The 26645-nt window shown below is 31.4% G+C and overlaps 1 protein-coding gene across 5 annotated transcripts in view; it reads left to right on the top strand.

Annotated features, from left to right (window-relative positions):
* DGKB (diacylglycerol kinase beta) overlaps positions 1-26645 on the top strand; it is a 660304-nt gene that overhangs the window by 362621 nt on the left and 271038 nt on the right. For all 5 annotated transcript variants that reach the window (XM_012741949.3, XM_012741953.3, XM_012741952.3 and 2 more), the window contains one exon: positions 5462-5526. In XM_012741949.3, coding sequence (XP_012597403.1) covers positions 5462-5526 — 65 coding nt within the window. The remainder of the gene's footprint in view (positions 1-5461; positions 5527-26645) is intronic.

Consider the following 26645-nt stretch of genomic DNA (forward strand, 5'->3'; position numbering starts at 1 on the left):
GTCACCATTCATCCCACTACCTCTGTCCTCTGTGCCCCAAAAAGTCATGTCTTTCCTTTGTGCAAAATACATTCACCTCATCCTGATACTCCCAAATGTCTCAATCCTTTACATCATCAACTCAAGTAGTGTCATCAACTCATCTAAGTGTCTCCAGGTCAGAGTGCCACATCTCATCTTCTAAATCAGATATGGGTGAGACTTGGTATGATTCATCTTTGGGTAAAATTCCTTTCCATTTGTGGACCTGTGAAACTAGAAAACAAGTTATCTGCTTTCAGAACACAGTGGTGGGAAAAGCATTAGATGGCCAGACGGCGCGGCTCACGCCTATAATCTTAGCACTCTGGGAGGCTGAGACATGAGGATCGCTGAAGGTCAGGAGTTCAAAACCAGCCTGAGCAAGAGTGAGACCCCGTCTCTACCAAAATTAGAAAGAAATTAATTGACCAACTAAAATATATATATACAAAAAATTAGCCGGGCATGGTTGTGCATGCCTGTAGTCCCAGCTACTCAGGAGGCGGAGGCAGGAGAATCATTTGAGCCCAGGAGTCTGAGGTTGCTGTGAGCTAGGTTGATGCCACAGCACTCTAGCCCGGTCAACAGAGTGAGATTCTGTCTCAAAAAAAAAAAAAAGAAAAAGCATTATATGACAGTAATAGACATTCCCATACCTAAAGAAAGAAAGTGCAGGGTAGAAAGGTCCCACGCATAAACTTGTTCATCGTTGCAATAAATTTAATAATACCAAGTTCCAGGGATTAAGACCTGGTATCATTGAGAGGACATCATTCAGCTCACTATAAATGACCTCATAAAAATTATCTCTTAATTAATTTATGTGGAGATAGAAAATCTAAATCGACCACAGAAATTAAGAAAACCAAACTGTGAATTCCTTTAAACAATGCCAGGACAATTTACAAATGATTCCTTAAAAACTTCAAGGAACAAATAATTTCCATGCATTATTAACTATTCTCGAACTTAGAGATTAAAACCTCCTGGCTTTATTTATCAACCCAGCACAATAGATATCAATAACTGGTAAAATCTGCCTGTGAAATAATCTCACTTGTGGCTACTGTTGTAATTTTCTTAAATAAATATTAACAGATAAAAATAGTGCCTTATGTAAATAGTACATTCAGGTAAAAAATGTCAGGAGAACAAAAATCGCTTATAGCAAATGGGAAATATATTATAGAACCACAATCTCTTATCTAAAAGTTCAATCTAACAAAGCTGTAAAAACCAAAATTTTCATATTTCATTTGGTAAGAAATATAACCTAAACTGACATATTCTTTGTAATGTTACAAAGTGTAGTGTTTGTAATGTAACTGCTAAATACGATTAGCTTTATCTTGCAATGTTAATTTATCCTTCCTTGAGTGAATATTCATATGTACGAGTGCAGAAATATTTATGTAAAGTTTAATTACAGCCTGCTGTTCCTGACCCTTTTAGATTTGTTACATAATTTATCAGATATGTACAGTATAACCTTTCTAAAATCCACAAAATTTTGAATACCAAAGCACAGGTTTCCTCATGTACTTCATTTAATAAGGATTATGCAATTTATTTAATTTACTATCTCCAAAAACCCAGGAGAAGATAATATGAATCTCAAAACCTATAAATATATTACAACAATAACGATAGCTAACATTTATTTTCTTGCTTTCTATATGCCAGACACAGTTCTAATTATGCTACAGGTATTATAACATCAGTTCTTCATTGCAAAGCAAGTATTATTATCATTCTTATTTTAAGATAAGAAGATGGCAGCATTGAAAATCTAAGCAAACTTTTCAAGGGCAATATCCAGTAAATTTTAGAAACTGAACTTGAACCAAGTCAGTTAAATATACATAGATAAAATGGATAAAACTTGAATATGGGGGAAAAAAAGCTTGCACACAGAGAGACATTAAAATTTATTCCTCCAAAAATAAGGAAGAACTGAATTATTTCAACAATGAAAACTCATATAGTATACAAGATTCAATTTTAATTTCTCCAATTGCATTTTGGAATAACTCTTTGATGATGCTCATTTTTAATTGGCTAAATTTATGTTCCATCTTGCACTGGAATGAAATTGAGAAGGCAGTTAACACAGTCCAATGGTCAAATAATCAAAAATTATAACAACTTATTTGACAGATTTTATGAGAAAAAAATTCTTGAAATAAAAGACATAGTACCTATGATAATATTTGGGCAGATATATTTTATATTTTAATAAAAAATTTAGTATTGATAATATCTTCCTCTTAGTAGAATTTGCTATAGGCTCAGGTATCCAAGCACTTATACAATATTTCCTCAATTTAAAATGCTATGATTCACAGAAAATAAAAGTTTTTAAAAGTAATATCTTAAAATGTAACTTTGAAGATTTAGGGAGATTTTATTTAAAAAAATAATAAAAAAATAGGCCCATACAGAAAAAGAACAAAACACTCATCAGAAAAATACCAGTGACAGAGTGTTTGAAAAAGGTATGGCTAAGAAACTGATTCTTTGATATACATATATTTGAATATGTGTAAATATATAGCAAGAAAAATGATTTACTTTTTTACTCTTTAAATAACACAATGAGATTTAAATTTGTTTTGCTTAAGTAAAATTGATATATTTTGTTTTTGCTTCTTAGATATGATTTTTAAGTAATTTAAAATACAACTATAAGTTCAAGAAATAATAAAATCCATTTAAGTCAATAAATATGTATTTCAAAATTATGCAATTTAACCATAGTTTAGCATCTCCTTTTACCTTCAAGAAAATTCTTCTATGTATATAAAATACAGGAACATACCAGCTTATACACAGCACCGATCCAATTTCTATAAAGAAAAATCTCGTTAACTCTCCACCGTGATACTTTAAAGGGGTATCAGTATCCTTTTTTAAAGATAATAAAGCTGTTACTCTCAGTCTTGGAAGTGGAAAATCTGTCTGTGTTCAGAATTTCCCTATTCTAGGAAGTGGAAGAGATGTTGATTTAATTTCTGTGCTCTAAAAACAGTAATGCATAAAGGTGAAAATGGTAAAATTTATTTAAAATTGCCATTTTAGCTTTTTCTTGTTTTATCTCTAGTTAGAGAATCCTAAGTATCCCTGAAAGATGGCGTCTGGATAAGTTTGCAGCATTTGCCAGTACTCTTTCAAGCCCCTTGGGGTTATGCCAAAGGGACAGGGTCCCTTGTGAATTTGGTCTGAATTCTTATCCAAATGAACACCTGCTGTCATTGTTCCTTATCAATCCAGTAGTCAGCAATGCCAGCTCTCTCTTTGTGGTGGAACCCATTCAACACAAGGAAAGGCCTGCCAGTGTTCCAGGCTAGTTTTTATCCCACACTCCACCCTTTACTAAATGATCCATTGCCCCAGTATGTTGGAGATAGAGCTAATATTTTTATATTTAGTTATTTGCTGTTCTGTATTTCCAGCAGTTTACCCAGTTATGGTCCAGTGTATGTAAATGTTTTTTGGGGGTTTTTTTTGACATGTCTCTCTTCTCTTTCTTCTCCTCCCTTCTCCTCTACTCACTCCCTTTCTCTGACCTGTTTATGTTCCTTTGGAAAGGAAGAGATTTGTTATTGTAAGAATATACACATGTAAAGACAATTATATTATGCAATCTATTTGTAAAAATTTTAGTTTCCCCAAATTAGCAGAAATAAATAATTCAAGCAGAAATAAATTCAATGATATTCTTTCTATGAGTAACCAATATTGATTATTCATTCTTAGTACTTGATTCATATTTCTTTGTTTGTGTTTAACTGGTATGCTGGATGTATGCATTTAATTCAAAAGTATTCCAAATTGAATTTGTACCAGATTTGTCATAAAGTTGAAGTAAATGCTTTTTAAAATATCGGTTAATGATCATGCTACATATATACTATACATAGTCCAGTTCAGATTTTTTTCTATAATTTCATATCACAGTAAGACAAATTTATATTCTAAAATATAATATGTTTATGACCTATTAGTAAGAATTAAATTTTAAAAAAGAAATTCTGTGACCAGAGAGTTATAGGACTGGTAAAAGTGAACTGTCTTGAAAAGCATACTTCCTAGCAAACCAGGAAGTTGACTACGTATATATATCAAAATTATATCTTAGAATATCAACCACAGAGGACTTTTTTTTTTAGTGACCTTCATTATAAATATTGCTTCTATATACATCTATTTATATCTTTTTGTCCTTTTCATTTGTGGATTAATTCAATTACTTGATACTATTTAGGGTATCAAATGTTCGGACAGTTAGCTCTATCTTGCAAGGAAAAGCAGCCCTCTGCCATCTGCAGTGGGCATTGGTCCCTCTCTTGTTGTGCCTCATGCTTTGTTATGCATGAATAAGCACATTAGCCTTTTCATTTCATTCATTAGACTTTTAATCCTTGATTAGTGTTTTTAAGATTCTCTCAAATACACAACTTCTTTATTTCTTTTGTGTTTGATTTTCTTTTTCTTTTATCCCCATGATGAAACAAAACTAACAGTTAATCACAATAGTCCTTTTCTATTGAGATGATTGGTAAATATATTAGTTTCTCATTTGAGTGATGAATCATGTGGATGAAGAATGGGAAAATATCTTCTCACTTGGAATAACAGGTTAACTGTTTTGAGTCAGTTAGAACAGCATGTTCTTGAAGAGCTTGGATCAGATTATTTAACCAGTCTAATACATCCAGTATGATTTCTGTCTCATAGAAAAAATCTGAATGCATTTTCTAAAAGTAAGAGATATCCATTAGGGTTCAAAACTGATACATTTGGTGTGTCAGAGGCAAATTATACTTGCCACCAATTCTCCAAAAATAATTTTTTCTCTTTATTGCTTTTCTGCCTTAAGCAAGGTAAGTCAAGATATGCCAAAAAGTTACTTGTGATACAGTTATTAATTCTACATCTGAGACACACTAAGAAAACCCTGAAGTCAAGTATCATACTTACCTTTGCTAGATATGCACCCTCACATTGTCTTTTTACCCATAATTGATCTCAAAGGACTAGGAGCATCTCTACTTCATAATTTGTCCTCTTAGGCCATCCTTCTAACTCTTGTTTAACAATATTTTCAATTATAATTTGACATTTATGCTCATATGTGCTATCTTAAACATGCTTTGAGTACGGGGCCAAAATCAGTTATTTAAGGAGATACGTAAAATTAAATAGAAGTAAATTCCTAGATGCAAATATGACAAGTAACCAATTGTGAAATGATTAAATAAATCATACCTGCACAGAATTTATGTGGATTATACATTTTTGCCTAATTTCAGAATTTTCTTGGCAATAGTATTGTGAAAAAAAAATGTTGATTTTAAAATATTTTTCTATTTAATCTATATTTCCACAAGATAATAGGATCCTAAACTGTCCTGTTTTTGTTTTCTATTTTCTCCCCTAGGATGCTTCCATTGCACACAGATTTCACATCATGAGAGAAAAACACCCAGAGAAATTCAACAGTAGGTAAGATAACAAATGATGAAATGGCAATTGTGGTTGCTGACTTATGTCATAAAAGGATCACTATATGGTATTAAACATTTTATATGTAGTGAATGAAGAAGGCTGAGTGTGTATTTAAATATTAAGATGAAAGTAAATGAATTAAATTTTTCTTCTTAGGTTTTAAAGGGACTGTAATGGGGAATACAATGTGGTCATCTCGATTCCATTCTTATATGCTGTAAAATAAGTATTTCAAGTACAAGATGAAAATAATTAAGGTGAAAATTTATTAAGACACACTGGAAGTCTTTGAATGGTTTAGTATGTGACCAGACTTAATCCCAAGGAAAAATGTGGGATTCTGATTTGATAATGCTGATACATAATATTAGGTATGTATCATATAAGTCCTGAGGTCTTTGGACTATATGGGCCTCAACTAAATACAAACTAAGCCAGAGTAATATCCTTGCCAATATAAACTCTTTTTAGAGACATATTCTTCTAAGAAGAAAAACCTTGTCAAGTAAAATCACTTTTATTATAATTGCAATAGGCTGTCCCTTCAAAATGTAGACACTGACCTTAGCAGCTACTCAGAAAAATGGGGAAAGCTTTAGCTCTGTTTCTTCCCCATTTCTAGAAGGATATAGGGCTCTCTCTCCGCTACCCTTCCCGAGGAAAATGGGGCAGAAGAAGTGAGTCATGGGCCTGGTGGGGGTAAAAACAAAAACAAAAAGAAGTGAATGACCTTTTGCTTCAATTATATTCATTTGAACTGTATTAATTTCATGAAGTTACAAAATCATAATCAGCATTTTTGTATATTTAAGTGACTTCATATATTAATATTCAAATCCAAAGACTCTGTGTCTCTGTATTTAGTTAAGCTGACATCTTGCCATGAATGCTACAGACCATTTATTAGATAACTGCAAGGGGAAATATTTATGTTTATTTTAATTTTGTCCCACATGAGTACATTGACATAATTTTCTTCTGTGTAGACTTATAATAAATAAATGCTATTAAAATGTATTTCCAAATTTAAAATTTCCTAAACTGTAGACTTGAGTGTACTATTTTATGCAAGAATCATCAAAGTCAATAGTTTCATGATTAGTGAGATCCTATCTGATTTCACTAAATTTACCTACTAAAATATTATAGGAAAAAAAATAAAAACTTATTTCTAATACATCCATTAGGAATTGCCTCGGGTTGTTTTTATCCTATAAATCATAAATCACAGCCTTATGGTTTGCTTTTATTCTTCATAGTTCAGAAAACTAGAATTTTTGTTTCAAAGAAAATAGAAAAAAAGGCATACAAGGATATTTATGTGTAACACATAATTATCTTCAGAGGAATTCACAAAAATCTTGTATCTCTCGTTGCTTCTGGTGAGGGGAACAAAGTAGTAGTATGACAATCGAATTTTTCTTTTGTGACTTTTTATACTGTTTGTATTTCCCTCTAGGTGCATTACAAATTTAAATCAAAAGTACTTAATTAAAAATTTGCATCTGTAAGTTTTCTTTTTATCTATAATAAACAGACATTATCATTTTATAGTAGTTAATCTTAATTCATGAAATATATGAAAATAAATGGATATAACAATGAAATTATATTCACTGTATAGATTGTAGCACTATATTCAAGGTATACCTTGAATATCCTGGAAATGAATACAGTTATTAATGTTCACAAAACCATGTTATAAAATATAGTAGTCTGTGCTTTCCCAAATGGCATTCTATGAAGCATTCATGACTTCATATTCATATATTTAAAAAGGTTTCAAATAAAAAAAAGCTGTTTGGAAAATGTACCATTCAATGTCCCCCTGCAGGAGTTTAACAATGTTAAGAACCCATGAAAAGCTTTAAGAATCACAGGGAAAACAAAAACTTCAGCAATCTATAAGGCATTACTGTCACAAACTTAGGCAGGGGAGAAAGACAGAGAGAGAGAGAAAAAAACAGCAATTAAGAAAAGGCAGAGAGACAGAGAAAGGAAGAGAGGGAAAGAGAATTAAAAGTATAGAGAGGTACATCAATATATTTACATGATAATAAAATTTGACAACCTATATATAAGAATGCTGATATTTACAATCCTCTTGCAAATGTCAGAAGCTAATTAATTTCTTTCTACAGAATAATTTTAATTCTTCTTAATAATAAAGATTTCTATTATTTACATATCTATTTAATTTTTTATTGTCAATAGCACTACTATTTATGACATTCCTCCCTGCCCATCATGTGATTAGATGCCATTAACAACAATGTGTTTATGTGCCACAATGTTTTTATAAGATGTAAAACTACACCTTATTGAAACTTCTTTGGAAATTTGAGGCATGAGTAAATCTTGTTTATAAATAGGTTAGAAGGAATATTTCACTCAAGATACTAACATAGAAAATGCTTTCTGGTATGACAGGTCACTGGTTTCCATTGTGAATTCAAACAGTGCCAGGTATATAATAGATGCTCAATGTATTATTATTGGCCAACTATTTTTTTTTAAATGACAGTTCTAAAATTCCATATATTGCCAAGTGAATTAGGCATGTATGTTTCAATCTATGCTTTTGTAGATAAATCTTCACTTAGAATTCTAAATATTTAGGTAATTCCTTAAGCCATTTTCCGGATGTGAAAATTTTCTAATAAATTTGTATGAGGAAGACATATTGTTCACAAGCAATTTGATACTTACAAGGGCAGATTTTCAGATTTCAACATTGAGACAGTTTTAGCCATAGCATACTTTCATATTTTCAGGAATTTGCAAATGGATTTTTTAAGTACTCCTAATAATGGTGTTTCAGATAAGATCTCTTGTCACAATAAATCATATGCCATTAATATTATCCTCTAGCATACTCACCTTGAAATTCATTTATATTTTAAAGAACATGATGTTTCTAACATTATCTTAAGGAAATTAATTACCAAAATATATAGTTCTGCTCTCTATGCTTCTTATGACAGAAATTGAAAAAACTGGGAAAGGTAATGATTTTTCCGGTGCTTAAGAGAGGGCAGTTGAAAAGTCTATATCGTATTCCTTCCAAATTTCTGTGAAAATGTAAGTTAACTGTTAAAAGGAAGCATGCTACTTAACTTTCTACACTTCAAGATATTCTGTCATTAAACTTATTTTAAATAAAGACTTTCAAGCTTATAGATTCAAGACAAAAGTAATAAACTATTTATGGTACTATGATTTATAACTATATATTACATAATATTGGTATTTAAAATATTTATATAAATTGACTTATTTACAATCATATTTATGTTCATAGTAGTCACATTCATTACACCTCTCGTGGTTTCATTTAGATAGAGGATTTTACATGTTTGTTTTTAAAAATTTATATGTTAATAATTATAATACTTTAAAATATGCAGCCATTAGAATGATAATCATGAAGGCTTATAAAAATTTTAGAAAAAAATACAGAACAGTGTTGAATTCTGTGAGTAAAATTATGCAACATTGACAAGAACTTACAAATATAAGTAAAATGGATCTAGCTATAGAAAAAGTATTGGTGGTCTTACAAAAATTTCTTAAAATTGTAATTATAGTATGTTTTCAAAGAATCAATTCAAATTCTTAAGGTATAATACCTAAAAACATTTTACTGGAATAAACTAAAAGAAATCAGCTAGCAAGCCCTGATGACCAGTGATCACAATGGTACTATTTCATTAAATCCGCACTGCTTATTTAAAAGTATCTGGTCTCTAATGTCCTGAGTGAAATGAAGGTAGTTATCTCAGCCTTCTGAGATATAAAAAGAGTCTTGATTCTGCATAACTATTCTTTTCAGGTATTAATAATACCTTTTAGTTTTTTCAATCTTTTCATATACCTAACCTACAAGAACAAGAATCAAGAATGCAAATAAACAAAAATTCTACAACATAAATGCCTGAGTATTGTGTCTTGTTAACAAATAATATTCACTTACTTATAGATTAATTTTATGCTTCTAATCAATTTCATAGATCGGCAATATATAATTATCAACCAATTATTAATATTTACCTGGTGATGGCAATGAACTGAAGGCTGAATATAAATCATCACACATGCACACTCTCTTTCTTTCTCTCTCTCTCTCTCTAGGTATATATGCTATTATTTTATAAGTTTGTATACATTTTATAACTTGAAATATTAAGCTATATGCTAAAGTCAACAAAATTCTATTTTGCATAAATATGAATCTGAAGATATATTTTACTGATGTAAATATTTTATTGTCAAAATAGGTAATAACTTAATCTTAATGATTTTGAAATGACAATTTTATACCTGTGATTTTTTATTTTAAATTGTGTGTGCAATCTATTATTGGAAGTTATAATTTTTCATGTACTCTACACTTTATTATATTTGGAAAATTATAATTTCTAAGTTAAGAATAAAGAAATCAAACCTATGTATTCCTTTTAACTTCCTACCTTGATGTTGTAGAGACAAAGAAAAGCCGACAGACAAGAATAATGAAATAAAAAATTGTCATTTGTTATTTAGACAAAAAAGAGCCACTTAAAGGTCTAGAATAAAATGTGAAGGTAAAAATAAAATGATGTTTCATTAGTGACAGAAAAATACTACGTCACAGCCAAATAATTTTACTCATTATCTAGACTACCATTAAAAATTGTTCCTCTGAATTCAATAAAATACATTTTTGAAGCTCCAGAGGAACATTCAAATTCTTTGTTGTATCATGATGATGTATGTATATCTGTAATTTTCTTCATCTTCTTTAGAATTTTTAATGTATGTTTAATAAAAGCCAATTGAAAATCGTCTTCCAACAAATCCTATGATACAGTCATATATATATATATGTATATATATATTGTATTTTTGAGTCAAACATGGCATAGCAAATAAAATAGAAAAGATATTTGCATTTTTTTCTCTGAAGCTTTTTAATATATATCTTTATGGAATTGCAGTTTTAGAAATTCATATTTTCTTTCACTAGAACTTTTAGAAATTAAACATTTATTTCGTATATTAATTATTTGAAGTATTTTTTAGTGGGTAAAACAATTAACATGTAAATTATTAACTTTTACACTCCATTAAAAATAATGAAAGTAAAGGCAGAATGGAGTCTGTATCACCTTGTCTTTGTTAAGACATTTGACTTCATTTCTGTATCAGTCAAGACAACTTCATTATTGTTTTGTGAATATTTTTCCATTTAAAAATGTAATTATTATGTTTTAAAGAGCACTTCTGCCTTATGTAAATGATACTAAGCCAACTAGGTAAACAGTACTACTAATACTAAAAGATAAATATTTTTAATTTTTAATATTTTAAATAAAATCTATATTCATTAGAATTAGTAGCTTTGTACAGGAACCTGTTGGACAACATTATATACCCATGAGAATTGCATATCCTAAAGCACTTTTATGTCTTTATGTTCTGTGCATTAACAACAACTTTGTTCTATTTTTTAAAAATAAATGTACCCATTTTTCATTCTAACTTAGAATGAATACTAACTTATATGCTTTAAATGAAATTTTTAGAAATGTTTGTGTGTAGGCATTATTATTAAGCCAGATTTTGAAAATGACTAAACTTCTACTTGCATATAAGCCATATAGTGTAATATTGTAAGATAATTACTAATAGTTTCCATTTTTCATATTACATTTATGTAAGTCTTTCAAACATATGTGTGTTCTTGCTATACATATATTTCTAATGTAAGGCTTTTAAAATAATTTACTAACCATGCCATTCTATTTATATGTTTTCATTTGTAAGTTGAGACATTTAAGCATTTTGTTTGAAACAAGCAGGTAGAAATGTAAAAGGTTAAATGATTCATAAATATGTGCGCATTGATGCAAAGGGCTTCAATTCACTAGAAACTAGAATGTTTCTGCATAATTTCCTGTATCATTATACCAGAACAGTTACTTCTATATACAGGCTGTTCAACAGCATGTTCCTAAAATAGTAGGGTGAGTGAGGACGAGAGGATAAATGAAGAGTCAGAAACTTTTCTTCCTTCCTTCTTTGCTTCTCACTCCCTCTCTTTCACTCCAAATTTCTTATTTTCCTAATCATTTTTTTTCTTTACTTTGCCACTGCAGTGGAGTAACAAAAAGATTAAGGAAGGTCTTAAAGCTTGCATAAAATATTGCTTATCTGCTATTGATTTGGTTGATTATCCAGAACATCTTTACCCATTTATATGATGGACATCCAGCTAGATGCGGAAACTTTAGAATCTCTAAGGTAAATGAGGAAACAGAACTTGGGGTTACACAGAAATTTCAGATAGTGTTAGGTTCTATGGAAGAATATAAGTTGGATGAAAATTCTATGTTGTAACTATACATAGGGAAGAATATTATTGCCTGCAGCTCCCAAGTTAGGGTCAGCATTGAACTCTAAGGGATATATGTTGAGGAAGAGGTTGCTTATATATTCTCTAATTTAGATAAAGAAGAAACATTTATTTCTAGTTTTTGTGTCAAGATACTTATATTTTATTAGTATCTTTTCTATCCAAATATTCTAAATATTTTCCTTCTCAATTTTGCCTTTCTATTCTTAGGGTTTGTATTATTACTTTACATGAATTTACATGTGGTCTATGCAAAAGATTTATATACACACATGCACACCCATACAAATACCCACTTCCAAGACAACAAATAAAGAAACAAGGTTTGTGAAATAATAGCAGTTAATCCAGAGGTGTCCACAAAATCACAAGAACAATCCAAGTTATAGTATTTTCTTATAGGGAAAAGTACTGAACAGTAAGAAATTAGTTTTAGAAAAATTTTCTACCCATTGTTACAGTTTCTATGCCTACATGGATACATTTGGGAAACACAAATGTCAAATTAAAACACACAGTAAATTATTTCTTCTTTTTTACAAGCTGACAGCAAATTTATTTATAACATATGTATGTATATATTATATTATATATAATCTAAATTAGTTCATAATAAATATACTGTCAATTTAAAGAGAAGAAGCCAGAGGTAAGCTTGGACTGAAGTTAGAACAATTTTTTCCCAAAAAACTCTATTTCAAATTTTAAGTGTTTTGTGGTAAAAAAAAAAAAAGAAAGAAAGAAAGACACTGAAGCTCCTGTCTCCTTTGTGTTTAGGCCTACTCCTTTCGGTGGCATTAGTCTTTCCAACTTTAGCAAGATCCAATTGTGTTCTGGCCACAGGGGGCATCCTCTGAATGAATTAGACAATGGACAGCCTACTTTGGGAAATGAACCTGTTACCTTGACCAATGTGGATCACATATTTTTTTTCCTTTGATATTCATAGATAATCTATATGCTGGCATCTCAAATTGATTGGAGTTTAATTGTTATCTTGTTAATATAAATAAAGTCAGTTCCATATGAGTTAGTTAATTTGATATGAAATTTAAATATCTGATTTCTAATATTCAGATGTGTTAGGATTCATTCTATTGATAATACAATAAAAATAATTTTTGCTTCTTCTAGAATAGAATCAATTGATTCTTGATAGAAGTTATACCAGGGAACAATATTGAGGACCTTTGTTGTAACACTTCTTTATAGGATATATTAAGTATAAAGTAAGTCTATCTTGAACTCTTTCCAAAGAAGTTAATCACCTCATTATGAAGTAATCTTACTTAGAAAGTAATCCCTTGGCATGGCTAATTGGAACTAATTAGATGCTCTCCATTGCTTCTTGTTCCTGCTTCACCTGAACATTAGTTACTAATGCCTTTCTTTTGTAATACATGTAGTTAGGCAGATATATTCAGCATTATTTTCTATCTGAACAAAGTTAATTCTAAAATATTAATCTTGAATGGCTGATTTAGTTTTAAAAAATGGTTCCCTCGTATACGTTGCTCTGTGGAGAGAAAAATATTCTCACATATGCAGCATTTTGAAGTTTGTATTTTCTGTTTTGTATTTCTACATTAGCAATGTTTTCACAAAGTTGGGGGTCTTACTAAAGCAATCCTCATGTCCCTGTATGTTGATATGTACTGGCTTTAATATATGAAGAGAATATTTCCTTAGTGGATAAAATTTCTGAAGAGAGTCAGAAAGTTAGAAGTAGAAGTAGAATCTTAAGGTATTATGATTTATTTATTTTAAATTCTCAGAAGTCTTTCTCTTCTCACCTTGGCTTCTAGTAAGAAAATACCCTAAATGCTATGATGTTATTTCACTTTTTAGATTTGGCAAATGTTTCCAAGGAGTCCAAAATATGTAAAGAATAGCCAATGTATCCCTGTCATTATTGCTTTATAACAAAACTTTGTCACTATATATATAATAAGGGTTCCCTTTCCTCCTGCTTTCAATAATATTGTTCCTATTTCGTCCAAGTTCTCACTAAGGGCTTCCTAAAACTTGTTAGTGTCCTCCTGTCCCTTTCAGCATCTGCCCACCTTCAGATCCAGAGCAAATGTCACATGTTTTCTGTTTTTATTATGGCAGCAGCCCTCTTAGACATATCAAAATCTTTTCCATTTACTATTGGTACATATCAAATGACTCCAAAAGCCTATTCATATAAAATAATCATTTTATTATGTGTCTTTTGTGGGTCAGAAATTCAAAGAAGGCACACTACATATGGCTTGTCTCTGCCTTATGATACCTGAGTCTCCTTCTGGGGAGACTCAGTGGTTAGAAGTGATTTGATAGCTGGGAGCTAGAATCTTCTGGAGGCACAGTTTTTCTGTGTCTGGTGGTTGATGCTGGTCATTGTGTGAGACCTTACCTGTATTAATTTCACCTGGATTCTCCATGTGGCCTGAGATTTATCATAGTATGGTGGTCTGGGGTAGCCAGATTTCTGACATGGCAGTTCAGGTCTTCAAAAATGCACACTCCCAAAAGAATAGGTAAAAGTTATACGGACTTTTTTGACTTACCTTTAAAACCAGCATAATGTCAGTTTCACTGTACTTTTATTGATTAATGCTGTCGAAGCCTCATTCGGATTCCAAGAGTGGGAGCATAGATATTTCCACTCAGTTGGGAAAGTAAACAAATATGTTCTAAAAGCTCCACACAGAGATTTTGGAGATGAATAATATCAGGCTCTTGTTTCAAAGGAACTTAGAGTTTAATGGATATGCTATCACAATATACTGCTATCCTAGCTACTATTTATTTAGGAACAATTCTTCCAAGTCACTAAGTTGTTTTTATCACACAATGTTTCCTTTAATCATCAAAGCAACTTTATACTGTAACTATTATTATTTTATCTGTAACTATTGTTATTTTCATTTTACCAAGGTAGATAATGTACATATACATTTCATAGTGGCAGAACCAAAGCTCATGCTCTTAAGACATATTTGTCAAGGGCAAACTATGAGTTTAAAATATCCCCTGCTTCTCCATGTCCTACTCATGTTTCCATGGTACTTACTCTCCCTTAGTTCTTGAGTTATGGCTTCTGATGGAATTTCCAATTCTCTTCTATCCATTTCATTTGCTGAGTCCTCTGAGTCTGGTAACATTTAAGCAATCTTAGTGTGTTCATTTCACTGACACCAGCACTTAAGCTAATCACAGAGGCTGACATTAAGATCTTTAATGAGCACCCATATCTTCACTATGCCACCACCTTAGTTACATGTGGAGGTTATGATGTCTATAATTTGCTGAGAATTGGTGAGAGTGACAAATGGGATGCTATATTTTACATAGAAACTTCTTTAGATAGATTATGTAAATGGCATAGAATACATCTTCATCTCTACAGACAAGATTGAAATGACCTGGATTGGAAAACAGGCTATTAGAATTTTAAATACAACTTAAAAATTAAGTATGACTTCTTATTTCTTGGAAATTAATAGCACTTTATTCCCAACTCTGTTGGGTTCATAACCTCCATGTCAGACTTTCTGAAGAAAGAACAGCTATTTCATTAGTAATAGGCATTTAAGTCCTTCTAGAATCTGCACATCCTTCTAGAATCCTCCATACCAGTGCTAGTTGTATTGTACCTGGTATTCCATCAACATGAATTTGTCATGAAAATCATGGCCATTGATGACATTGTGTCTTAAAAGGGCCTCAAAAACCAGGTCCCTTTCATATATTTTTCTAAAAATTAAACCTGGCCTATCACTGATAGCCTGAAGAAATATAAAGAACTCCTGGACAATAAAGACATGCTCACAGCCCACTATGCCTGATGAGTGTCCTTGCAAATAGTGTGGGTACTGATCATTCCAGATATTGAGAAGCTCTGCACTAATATCTTAATTTTCAGAAGCAACTTGGGGCATGTAAAGCAGTAGTTCCTAAATTTAGTCGGCATAATAATTACATAATCTAGGGTTAAAATACATATATTATATTTTAAATAAATATATACATATTTATATTTTATTTTTATTTTTATTTTGCATATGACTTTTTATACTTTTATTTTTTGGACTGACAAATAAAAATTATATATATATTTATGATGTAAAACATGATGTTTTGATATATGTGTGCATTGTGGAATAGCTAATTAAGCTATTTAGCATATATATCATCGCATGTACTTATTTTATGTAGCAATAATAAAATCTACTCTTTTAGCAAATTTCAAGCAATTTTATATATGTAATATAACCAAAAATTATAAGAATAAGCATTTATATAATAAAAATGTAAATGGATAAATAATAAACACAAATAATAAAATAAACTAATACAATATTCATATATATATGAATTCAAAGATAATTAGAATTCTGTTACACATAGTCCAAGAACTGTACTTTGAAAAATGCAATTTTATTTCATTCTCTGGACAGGAACTTCTGTAGTTTGACTCATTAAAGTAATAGATAGTGACTATAACAACAAAATAACAGGCTGAATTCATCCAATTTCTGTATATAAACATCATCCTTATGAATGTTACTATTTTAACATAAGGCCCTAAGGTGTGTTGATAACCACTCTATCCAGTGTAGGCACTAATGCAGAGCTTAGTAATATTTTTCAACTGACTTACTGAAAGATAAGGCCAGTTTGATTTCCTCATTTCTGTCTGGAATCCACCTAACCAACTCCTACCTTTTTAAATCTTCTTTATGTTTATGGTTCCTGAAAGTAAATATGGAGCTGAAATGCTTAGGATTTAAATAATAATTCCCTATTTCTTAGAAACGTTTCCTTGGAAATGGCACTTCAGCTCTTTAAACCCCTAAGATTCAAAGAAGGCATATATGGAAAAGATCTGTCCCAGGGCACCTGTTTTCACTTTGTGCATTTATTCACCATCTTTTCCCAGTTGATGACTGATTTCTGTCCTCAGGCCAGCTTGTGTGCACATGCAAATATATACTTCCAATTCATGCAAATCCCACAGATGATGCATCACAGAAAGTCTCAATATTTGTGGTGCACACCAACAGCTAGGAATGACGCTCTAGCTATATATCATATGTGAGCGAATGTGGCTGTGGCCGTACTTTTTCATGAAGACCTAAAGATAGGTTTAAAACCAGGAAATCTTGGTGGGAGAGCATGCCTTTATCTCCTCAATTCACCACTTCTCTCCCCAAGATACTGTGCTGATTCGGAATCCCTGGCATCAAATAGTGGCTCTTCCACTTCCTAGCCGTGTGACTTTTGGAAAATAGCTCCTCTTTGTGCCTGAGTTTTCTAATCAGTGTCTGATAGTTCCAACCTCAGAGTTTATTGCAAAGATAAAATAACAATGGATGACGAACATTTTGACAGTGACTGGCAAATATATAGTGTCCAAAATTATTAGCAGTTATGATTCATGAGCTTATCACTCACTGCCTACAACTGCCACCATCTGGAGTTTCTCTGATTCATTCGATACCAATTCCCAGGACACTCCAACTCTCTCCCAAGCTTTCCTCATCGTACTTCTGTGATTGTTTTTTGAGAGTCTGAATTCATCATCAGGGCCATACTTGCAGACTTCTGTTCTTGGTGAATGGCCAGGAAAATGAATTATAAGAACAAATATGAGCACCTACAACACCTATGCTCAGCAACTCAGTGACCTAAACCCACAAAGTTCTCACATCCCTCAGTGAAGAGTGTATTAAATGGTATGGCAACAAAGATTTAGTTGTGCCTTTAATATATCCCAAAGTGAATTCTTATTGGGGGTAAGAGTATATGACTTAGAAAGAAAAGGAAAGAAAATCCTGTGCTGAGAAAAACAAATCATTTAAGAATTTGTTTTAAATTTGGCTTAAAAAATGAGGGTAATTTTTGGTTCATAAAAGTGATAAGTCAGGGCCTGGTGCAATGGCAGACACCTGTAATCCCAGCAGTTTGGGAGGTTGAGGTAGGAGGATTAGTTAAGGCCAGGAGTTGAAGGCCAGCCTGGGCAACATAGTGAGACCCCATATCTACAAAAAATAAAAATAAATTTTAAAAATATTTTAAAATCATAGGTCAGATTTTAGGCCAAATTTGATCCAGAGATAAATAAAATCATCAGGTCCTAATTTCATTTTTCTTTTATTCTCTTGTCCTTGACCTTTTTCATAGGCTAGATCTGTCTTCAGACTGACTTAGATTGTGGTGATAAAATAATTCTGAAACTTACAAGCCCACAATATTAAGAGAGTAAGAAAAAAAGGGAATTTTGATTTTTATTCCTATTGGCTCTGCATCTTTACATGTGTGCCGTGGAACCAATCATTTTCCCAGAAAATGGGAATCACTTCGCTTGAAACTACATGGCTATCCAGATAAAGGCTGTTGGTGATTGAGGATTGAGAAGCAAATCCTGCTGTGTCTACTACACACACTACTGAGCAATTGTATTCATTAGTTACTGAACTTGATTCCCTACTTACAGCACTTTTTATTTCTTTATGACTTTTTTTAGCCTGTGTTTTTTACACAAATCTGAATACTACCTTTCAGATTCTAGGCCGAATGTGGCACCCGCTAGTTAATACCTAAAGCTGTCAATTATTCCAACCACTATTGCAAATAGATGAAAATTCCTCAATCTTTTGATGTTTTGCACTGGCAAAAGCTTAGCTTTGTATTTACCCAGTTGAGTGTCTTCGCCATAACTCACCTGGATGTTGAATTACTGCAGAAAATCACAAAATGAGACAGATTATCACCAACTAAATTTCACTATCATAAAACTTGTGATACACTGCATGGTAATTCTACATATATTTCCTTACCCAATTACTTCTCTCCATCACCACAAAACCTAAATCCAACTTTCCTCATTCTTTTCAATCCTTCAACCACTCTTTACTCTAGAGATTACCTTGATTTATATATAGATAATAAAATATAGACAACATCAGACAGAAAATAATTAATTCAACTCCCAAATAACAAACTAACAACCTGATTATATTTATATCCATATTAATATTTCCTTCATCCTTTCTGACACAAGAAAAAGTTATTAATCCATTAATCTAGGGCCAATCCCTTCACTTTGTGACCCATCTCTTCCATATTCTATCATCTGTTTTCTATAGGACCTTGGAGTATACTTTATCTGTTATATATCTTTCAAATCCTACTAATTCAGGCTCTTGCCTACTTTTTTTCTACTTTTTTTCTTCATACTAAAACAAACAAACAAAAACTCCCTTGATATTGCTTTTTTTCAGCTACATAATGATTTACTTTATTTCCTTCATAACTAAATGATGAACTAAATATCTGCCTCTGCTCAAAGTTCATGTGTTGAAATCCTAATCTGCCTTGTTGATGGTGTTAGGAAGAGGGGAGGGGCCTTTGGGGGGTAATTAGGACCTGAGAGTGGAGCCCTGATAAATAGGATTAATGCTTTCATAAAAGAGACCCCAGAGACCTCTCCCATCTTCATTACAAGTCTATAATATGAAGGTGCTTGGCAAATAGGTAATATTAGTATGAAATATCCTTTGGGCCAATAGGGAAGTCACAAACCAAACATATAATCACAATAAAATATGATAAAAAACTATCAATGAAGTAAATTGCAAAATTGAATGCAATGTGCTTCCAGAAACAAATGTCTGTTTTTGCCTGAGCTAACTGGAGAAGACATCCCAAAAGGTATTTTTCTCATACCCAAGTCCAGTGCTCACAGCATTATCACCACGGTCCTTCTCTAGAAGCCGCCGTGCCACCTGTACTCACATGGTGACTCAGTGGTGCAGCCACCAGTACATGTGAGAGCTCAGGAAAACATGGCCTACTGCTTGGAGGTCATGGGCCCACTCACGTTGGGGTGGGTCTAGTGCACACAGAAAGGAAGAAAAGTGGATAATAGGGTCCAATAATCTCTCTGCCAACATTTTCATATATTTTATTGATAAAAATAAATTGGGTTTTTCAATGATTTGGGGTTTCATCGTTCATTTTCTCAGCCTTAAGGAGGTCACTTAAATCTAAATTTCTATGGCCCATGTCTTCTATTGGAACTTTTTAATGATTTAATAAAAATACTTTATTAAATACTTTATTAAATGATTTTAATAAAAATACTTAGGGGTACAATGAGAAATCCTGATGTAATAAAACCCATTTTCAGTGCAAGCAATTGTCCCCATATTTATCTGCTTTACAAATATAAATCTTTACATGTTCATTTATCTTGATGCAGGGCACATGCCACTTATGCACCCTTCTCATTTCCTGATAAGTTAATTAGCCACTATGATGGCATTAGTTGTTTTGTTTTATTTTTAACACATAGACAGTTTTTAGATGTATTCTTTTCTTTTTTACTTATTTTTTTCATCTTACTGTCATTACTTTTTCTAATTTAATTCATTTTAACTTTTAAGGCCTATTTAAATTACAAAAGTATTTGGAATTTTGGCAATACCTTCTAAGGTATCAGAAATTTTCATGTACTGCAATTCATGTTGTTTGTGAATTTGTGAATATGAAATCCATGTATGTCATATTCAATTGCTTTAATTTTATTTGGCTTTTTAAAATTGCAAACTAGATGCTTTAGTCTGTTTTGTATTCACCTAATGATCTAAATTATATTCAAATATATCTAAACTAATTCAAACTATTATATGACATAAAAGAAAGAATGCAAAGTTTGATTTAAAAAACCATTCTGCATCTATTAATCTCATCACATTTATTAGAAAAATTATTTCAGGAATAAAAAGGCTTGGGTTACCACGAAAACTTAAAATAATGCCACAATCATTAGTACCCATCTTATTTTCATCGTGAATTCTTACAGCCTAGCAAACAGAGTTGTAAACCTAATAGTTCTCTGTTGTTATCACAACATACCATAATAAGATTCATCACTAATATATATATATATATAGAGAGAGAGAGAGACAGTGGTAAAGACAGATTTTATTCAGTAGTATTACAATAGGGAAAAGAGACCTTAGGGTAGAAGTGAGCTCAATTCCAAATAAGGAAAAGACAGCTGGGTATTTATAGCCAATAAACAGGATGAGGGATTCATGGAGGGTGATGGACAATTACTAAGAAGAGACCTCAAGCATAGGGGATTTCTTTCTACATCGAAGACTTAGACCTCAATGATAGGTGAATGAATTTCATGAAATACCTAAGTTGAGGTGATTATTGTAAATGAATTAGCATAGCAAAATTTTTGCTAAAATGGGGCTATGCAGGCCTAGGACATGGTTCAAAAGGGAGGTCTAGTCCAAAAAAGGGCTCATAGGAGCCTATCTAAAGTTTGGTATAGAAGAATCTTTGTCAGTCTGTTTCCTTGTATAGGGAAAGTGAATGCATTCTTCTTTCCTCTTAAAAATTAAGTCCATTTCTAATTTAGTTATTTTATTCCTTAAGGACCAGACGGACCATTAATTGAGATTTGGTGTAGTAGAAGATATTTGCTTAATGGTGTGAAACATCAGACATTTAATGCAGGGGATTCCTATGAAGATTAAAAAAAATGATTAATGATATTTAAAGGTTCAACAAAGCCTCTGTATCCAGAGGGCAGCCAATAGAGAACATTTTTCAACTTTGGGCTTGAGGCATCTTTTCATGGTGTAAATAGTATGGCAGTGGTAATCCAGTGAATTTTCTGGTAGACAATGTGAATGTTTTTGGTGATGGCATAGACATATCATGGCCATTTCCTGGAGGAGAGCAAGGAAGTTTTGGAAGTTCCAATAAATTTCTGAGGTGGCCAATACAGCAGCAGCTATAAGCACAATGTTTGCCAATACATGCTTTTTTTTTTTAATTACTTAAAAGCTGGGCTATGTTTCAGATACTCTACTAGAATAGTTTTCCAGGATTGTTCTTATTTAATCTATACACAACCATAGAACATGTTTACTATTATTATTTTCACTTTACATATTAGAAAATAGAGTTATAAGTATAAGTAACTTGCCCTAGTTTACATATTTAGCTGCTTACTAACCATTCTGTCTAAATAAATAGTCATTTGATACAAGGCTACTATATGCCAGAAAATATATATTTTTGCTCAGGGTAAGAGAAGAGTTTGACACCATTCCAGTCACTTAGAGTTTATGGCTTAGTAAGGGAAAGATACACACAAACAAATACATATAATACTGTCAGATGAATGCAATAATTGGAGTATCATTCATAGTGGACACAAAGGAGAAAATACTTCATAAGCAGTATGAAATAGTGGTGACTAGCAGGCTCTATAGAAAACCTAAGATGAATTAAAATTTTTCAAGTGACTATGGAGCTAAAAAAATGAATATCACATGTTACGGTAAAGTGGCATAAAATACATCAAGGTGTACTGGTGACTATAAATAATTCCATGAAATAAATAAATAAACACAGAAATAAGAAATGAATAAAGAAATGTGAGAACTGGAAAGATTAAAGGGGGTTTATAGATCATACTCAGATCACAAACAACATGGATCTTCCTGTTGGAAACTTGGACTTTACCCTTGAGATAATATGAAACAACAGGTTTTAAACAAGGACATAAGACTAAGGAAATGGATTTGTAGAAGATAAAAGTGATTACTGTTACCAGGTTTAGTAATTGTTATGGATATGAATGTGGAAGGGGAGGGAAGGATGAATAAAAATATGTGAATTAAGACAAAATACTAGCAACACCCACCAAGGGTGGATGTAGAAGAGGTGGCGTGTGGGATGAAGATTAAGAATTCAATTCTGTGCCTGTTAAATGTGAGGTATTGCTGCAGTATTCTGGTCAATTCCATACACATTAGATTTTTCTGGTCTGGAATTAGTTGAGATGTCTTTGATGGAGCTGAATAATGAAGGAGCTATCCAGTAAAGGAGTCATTTTTGCACCATCATCTGCAAATTGGAGTATCAGTAACAATCAGAGTGGTATAAACTGGGTTATTTACCTGGGTTATGTTGAACTATACTTGTTATTAAAAATATAGTTAAGATTTTTGAAAAGATTGACATAAAATCATTGGCAAATTATATTTCATATACTATGAGAAAAATTACTAGGCATATTTTATTATTATTAATACCTTTATCAGAGGTATTTACTTGGCATTTATTTAATAACTTATTTAAATTATTTAATTTATTTTTGAATTTTTACTATCTTAATAATAAGAACTTTTTAGTTATAATTTATTAAATTATTCCTTTAATTTTTAGGATAAGAAATTTAAGAATATAATTTTATTGTGATCCTCCAGGAAATATTTATTTATTAGAATGCAGTTTAAAATTCAAATTCTTAAAGCAGTTTTCATAGATTCCTAATTCCAGAAAGGAAGAAGCTTTAGAGCCTCGTTTTTTGTAAGCAAAGCTTGAAAAGATTGAGTACTTTACTGAAGTTGGAGAATTTGACCAGCAGAGGGCGCTAGTCTACATGCACTCAGCCTTGCAGCTCTTCCAGAGATTTAGAAAACGCCAGATGAGTCCTTCCTAAATAACACGTTGGCAAAGTCATTGTTTGACTATCTGTTGTGTTGCCAGGTCTTAGATTATTTACACTTCTAGTCCTTCTCATGTGGAAGTATGCATCTCTCTTAACGCAGTGTAATTTGAGTTGTATTTGAATGACAGCCAGCACACTTGAGAGTCTGTTATAAATGCTAAAATCTTAGCAGTCTGTGATGGGAGGTCAAAGGCCATCTGTGTACCTTAGTCTTGCAGACTAATTAAGGATCTTTTGATCACATTTGATGGACAAGACCAGTTTTAATCTGATGGGGAAAGGACTTTGCTTCAGTCAAAATAAAAGTCAAAGTGTTGATGCTCTTTCTTAATTGTAGCATTGCTAATTAAATAAATGCAAAATGAAATAATTTTATAGTTGGAATGAGGATATACTCAAAAATTCTTATTTTTATCCATAAGTAATTAAATTTGGAAATAATAGCATTAATATCATACAGCATATAGATTATTTGGCAAGTTTTTTTCCACATACCACTTTGGTTTTAGAGGTATTTGATGATTTTGATAAAATTTTCAAAAATGCTAGCAATACTATATTTTGTTTAAATGCATTTTAATCATATATTTTAGATACATTTATTAATATAATTTCTTGTATTTTCCATTTAGATAAGCAAATGAGCAAATAATTTTTTAACACATACAAGCTTTTTAATGTACAGAAATTATTGGCAATTGTTCATTTTCAGTAATTACTTAATAATACCAATTAACTTTTAATAATGCAGACCCTTTTACATACCCTCTTTGTTGGTGCACCTGATTTCTTATTATTATAAGAATATTTTTAGCCTGTTATATAATTAACTATTTGATGTATCTGTGGTAGTGGCTAAAATCTGTTTATTTCTAAAAGCTGATATGAAATATATTTGCTTCTTATGTTTGAAAAAGCAGTTAATGCTGTCATTTCTACTTTATGATTTAGCACAGTGAAAGTGTAATAAACTGTTTAAAAACCTGTGGGAAGTTAATTTTAATGTGTAATAGTGTGAGGGGGGTCCCATTTCTTTTCTTCATTCAGTGAAGCTTATAACAAAGATGATGATTATTTAAGCAAGTGACAAACTGTCCCACTGATAGGATACATTAATTTGTCTCCAAAGCTGTTCCTTGTCCTCCATAAGAAGGTGATAATTAGATTTTGAGATTAGAATAAAATAATCATGTCGCTTATGTAGATGCTTGTTAAAATATATTTAATTCTTTACATAAACTTGAAGCAAAAGCTGTAAAATATTTTCCTGTATAAACTTTTAAGTGAATACAGCCAATATATCAATTTAATATTAAGCTAGAATGATCTTTGGGAGACTAACAATTGGAAAGATAATGGAAGAAGTGATTAACTTTTCAGGTAAAACACTGGAATTAGGTTTGCTAGAATATCTACCTAATAAAACAGCACTCATTCATATCATGATTTAATTTCTTCCTTTGTCCATACTGAGTGTTCAATTTAATCTTTGAAAAGTCACATAGAATTGTTTTATGAATATATATTAACATCTTCAATTTCTAATGTTGTTGAGAGCTTGAATTACCATTAGATATGGCAAATGATTTCATTTTTTCTTAGCAAAATTACACAAAAATAACTAGATTCTACATCTAGATGTCTAAAAGAATACTACAGGTTGAGTACCTCTTATCAAAATGCTTGGGACCAGAAGTATTTTGGATTTTGGATTTTTTCATATTTGGGGATATTTGCATAGACATAATGAGGTATCCTAGGGATGGGATCCAAGTAAACACAAAATTCATTTATGTTTCATATATACCTTATATGCATAGCCTAAATATAATCTTATGCAATATTTTTAATAATTTCGTGATTAAAACAAAGTTTGTGATAAGTACTTTTCTGTGAAATTTTCCATTTGTGGCTTCATGTCGGCCCTCAGAAAGTTTCAGATTTTGTAATAATCAGGATTTCAGATTTTCAAATTAGGATACTCAACCTGCATATGGTATTTGAATTTTAAACAATGAAAATACAATTTATAAACAAAATACTGATGTCTTTTTAAAGGAAGACCCTTTCATTGCCTTGAGGTTGATGATAGCACATTGTCTTAAAGTTCTAAAACCCAATCTTCTCTAGCTTTAAATAACCAAAAGGTAATTTCCTCTTCTTAAGATTTGCAGGGTATTAAAAACTTTCCTACATCTATTTCCTGAACCAAGTTGGAGAATGTTCAGTGCACATTCATTTAAAATACCTTTAAACGTTCTGACTCAATTACTTTTAATAGAGTGGAGAATGTTTGGTTTTTATTTTAGTGCACAGCATGAAAGGTTGAGTTTTAGTTAGAAAACATACAAAATTAGTTCCTGTGCAAAGGTAATCTCTAGAGAAATACAAGTAACCAGAAAACCTGACTGAAGACCATTATATATACTGCAAATGTCATGTACTTTTCTTGTACTTATTATATACAAAATCATGACATAAATGAAGTTATGGTAAGACATTGACAAGATAAAATAAAAAGAGATTTTTGTTGCTAATATGCAAAAATGCCACATCTGTTTTTATTCACTGGGTACTTATTTCTTTGAGGGAGCATTTATACAGCTGTGAAAACCTAGGGAGTTTTGTACAGAACAATTTTGACAAATGTTCATGATTCCACACCAAAGAAATGCATTTTAATTTCATTCAGGATTTTCCAAACTCTTTAGCACATAAACAGTAGTAAAACTCATATTGAATTTATTTCTATAATTTTTAACTTCATTGTTCAAATGAAATAAACAAATTTTCCTGGTTCTTGCTGAGAAATATAAGAATTTTAAGCAGAAGTCACAGAAAAAAAAGTACATTGATGATTTGGAGGTTTGATCCTAATATTGGATTCCATAGATAATTCAGCCAGAAGACACTTCAGGATGCCATACAAAGAACACACTTTCATTTCTGTCTATATCTGAATTCTGCTTTGCTTCTTACCAGCTCTAAACCCTGGGGTAAATTGGTAAATCATTTAGAATTTAGGAGGCTTTATTTCATCACCTGTAAAATTGGAATAGTAAATTCGTAGTTCTCAGGGTTGTTATAAGATTAAATTAAATTGAATAATGTAAGTAATGTAGCTAATGTAATACTATTTCTCTTCTCTTTCATTCCCATCAGAATTTACTATCAAAATTCTCACGTAACTCA

This window comes from Microcebus murinus, chromosome 9 (assembly GCF_040939455.1).
Source record: "Microcebus murinus isolate Inina chromosome 9, M.murinus_Inina_mat1.0, whole genome shotgun sequence".
Taxonomy (NCBI): Eukaryota; Metazoa; Chordata; class Mammalia; order Primates; family Cheirogaleidae; genus Microcebus; species Microcebus murinus.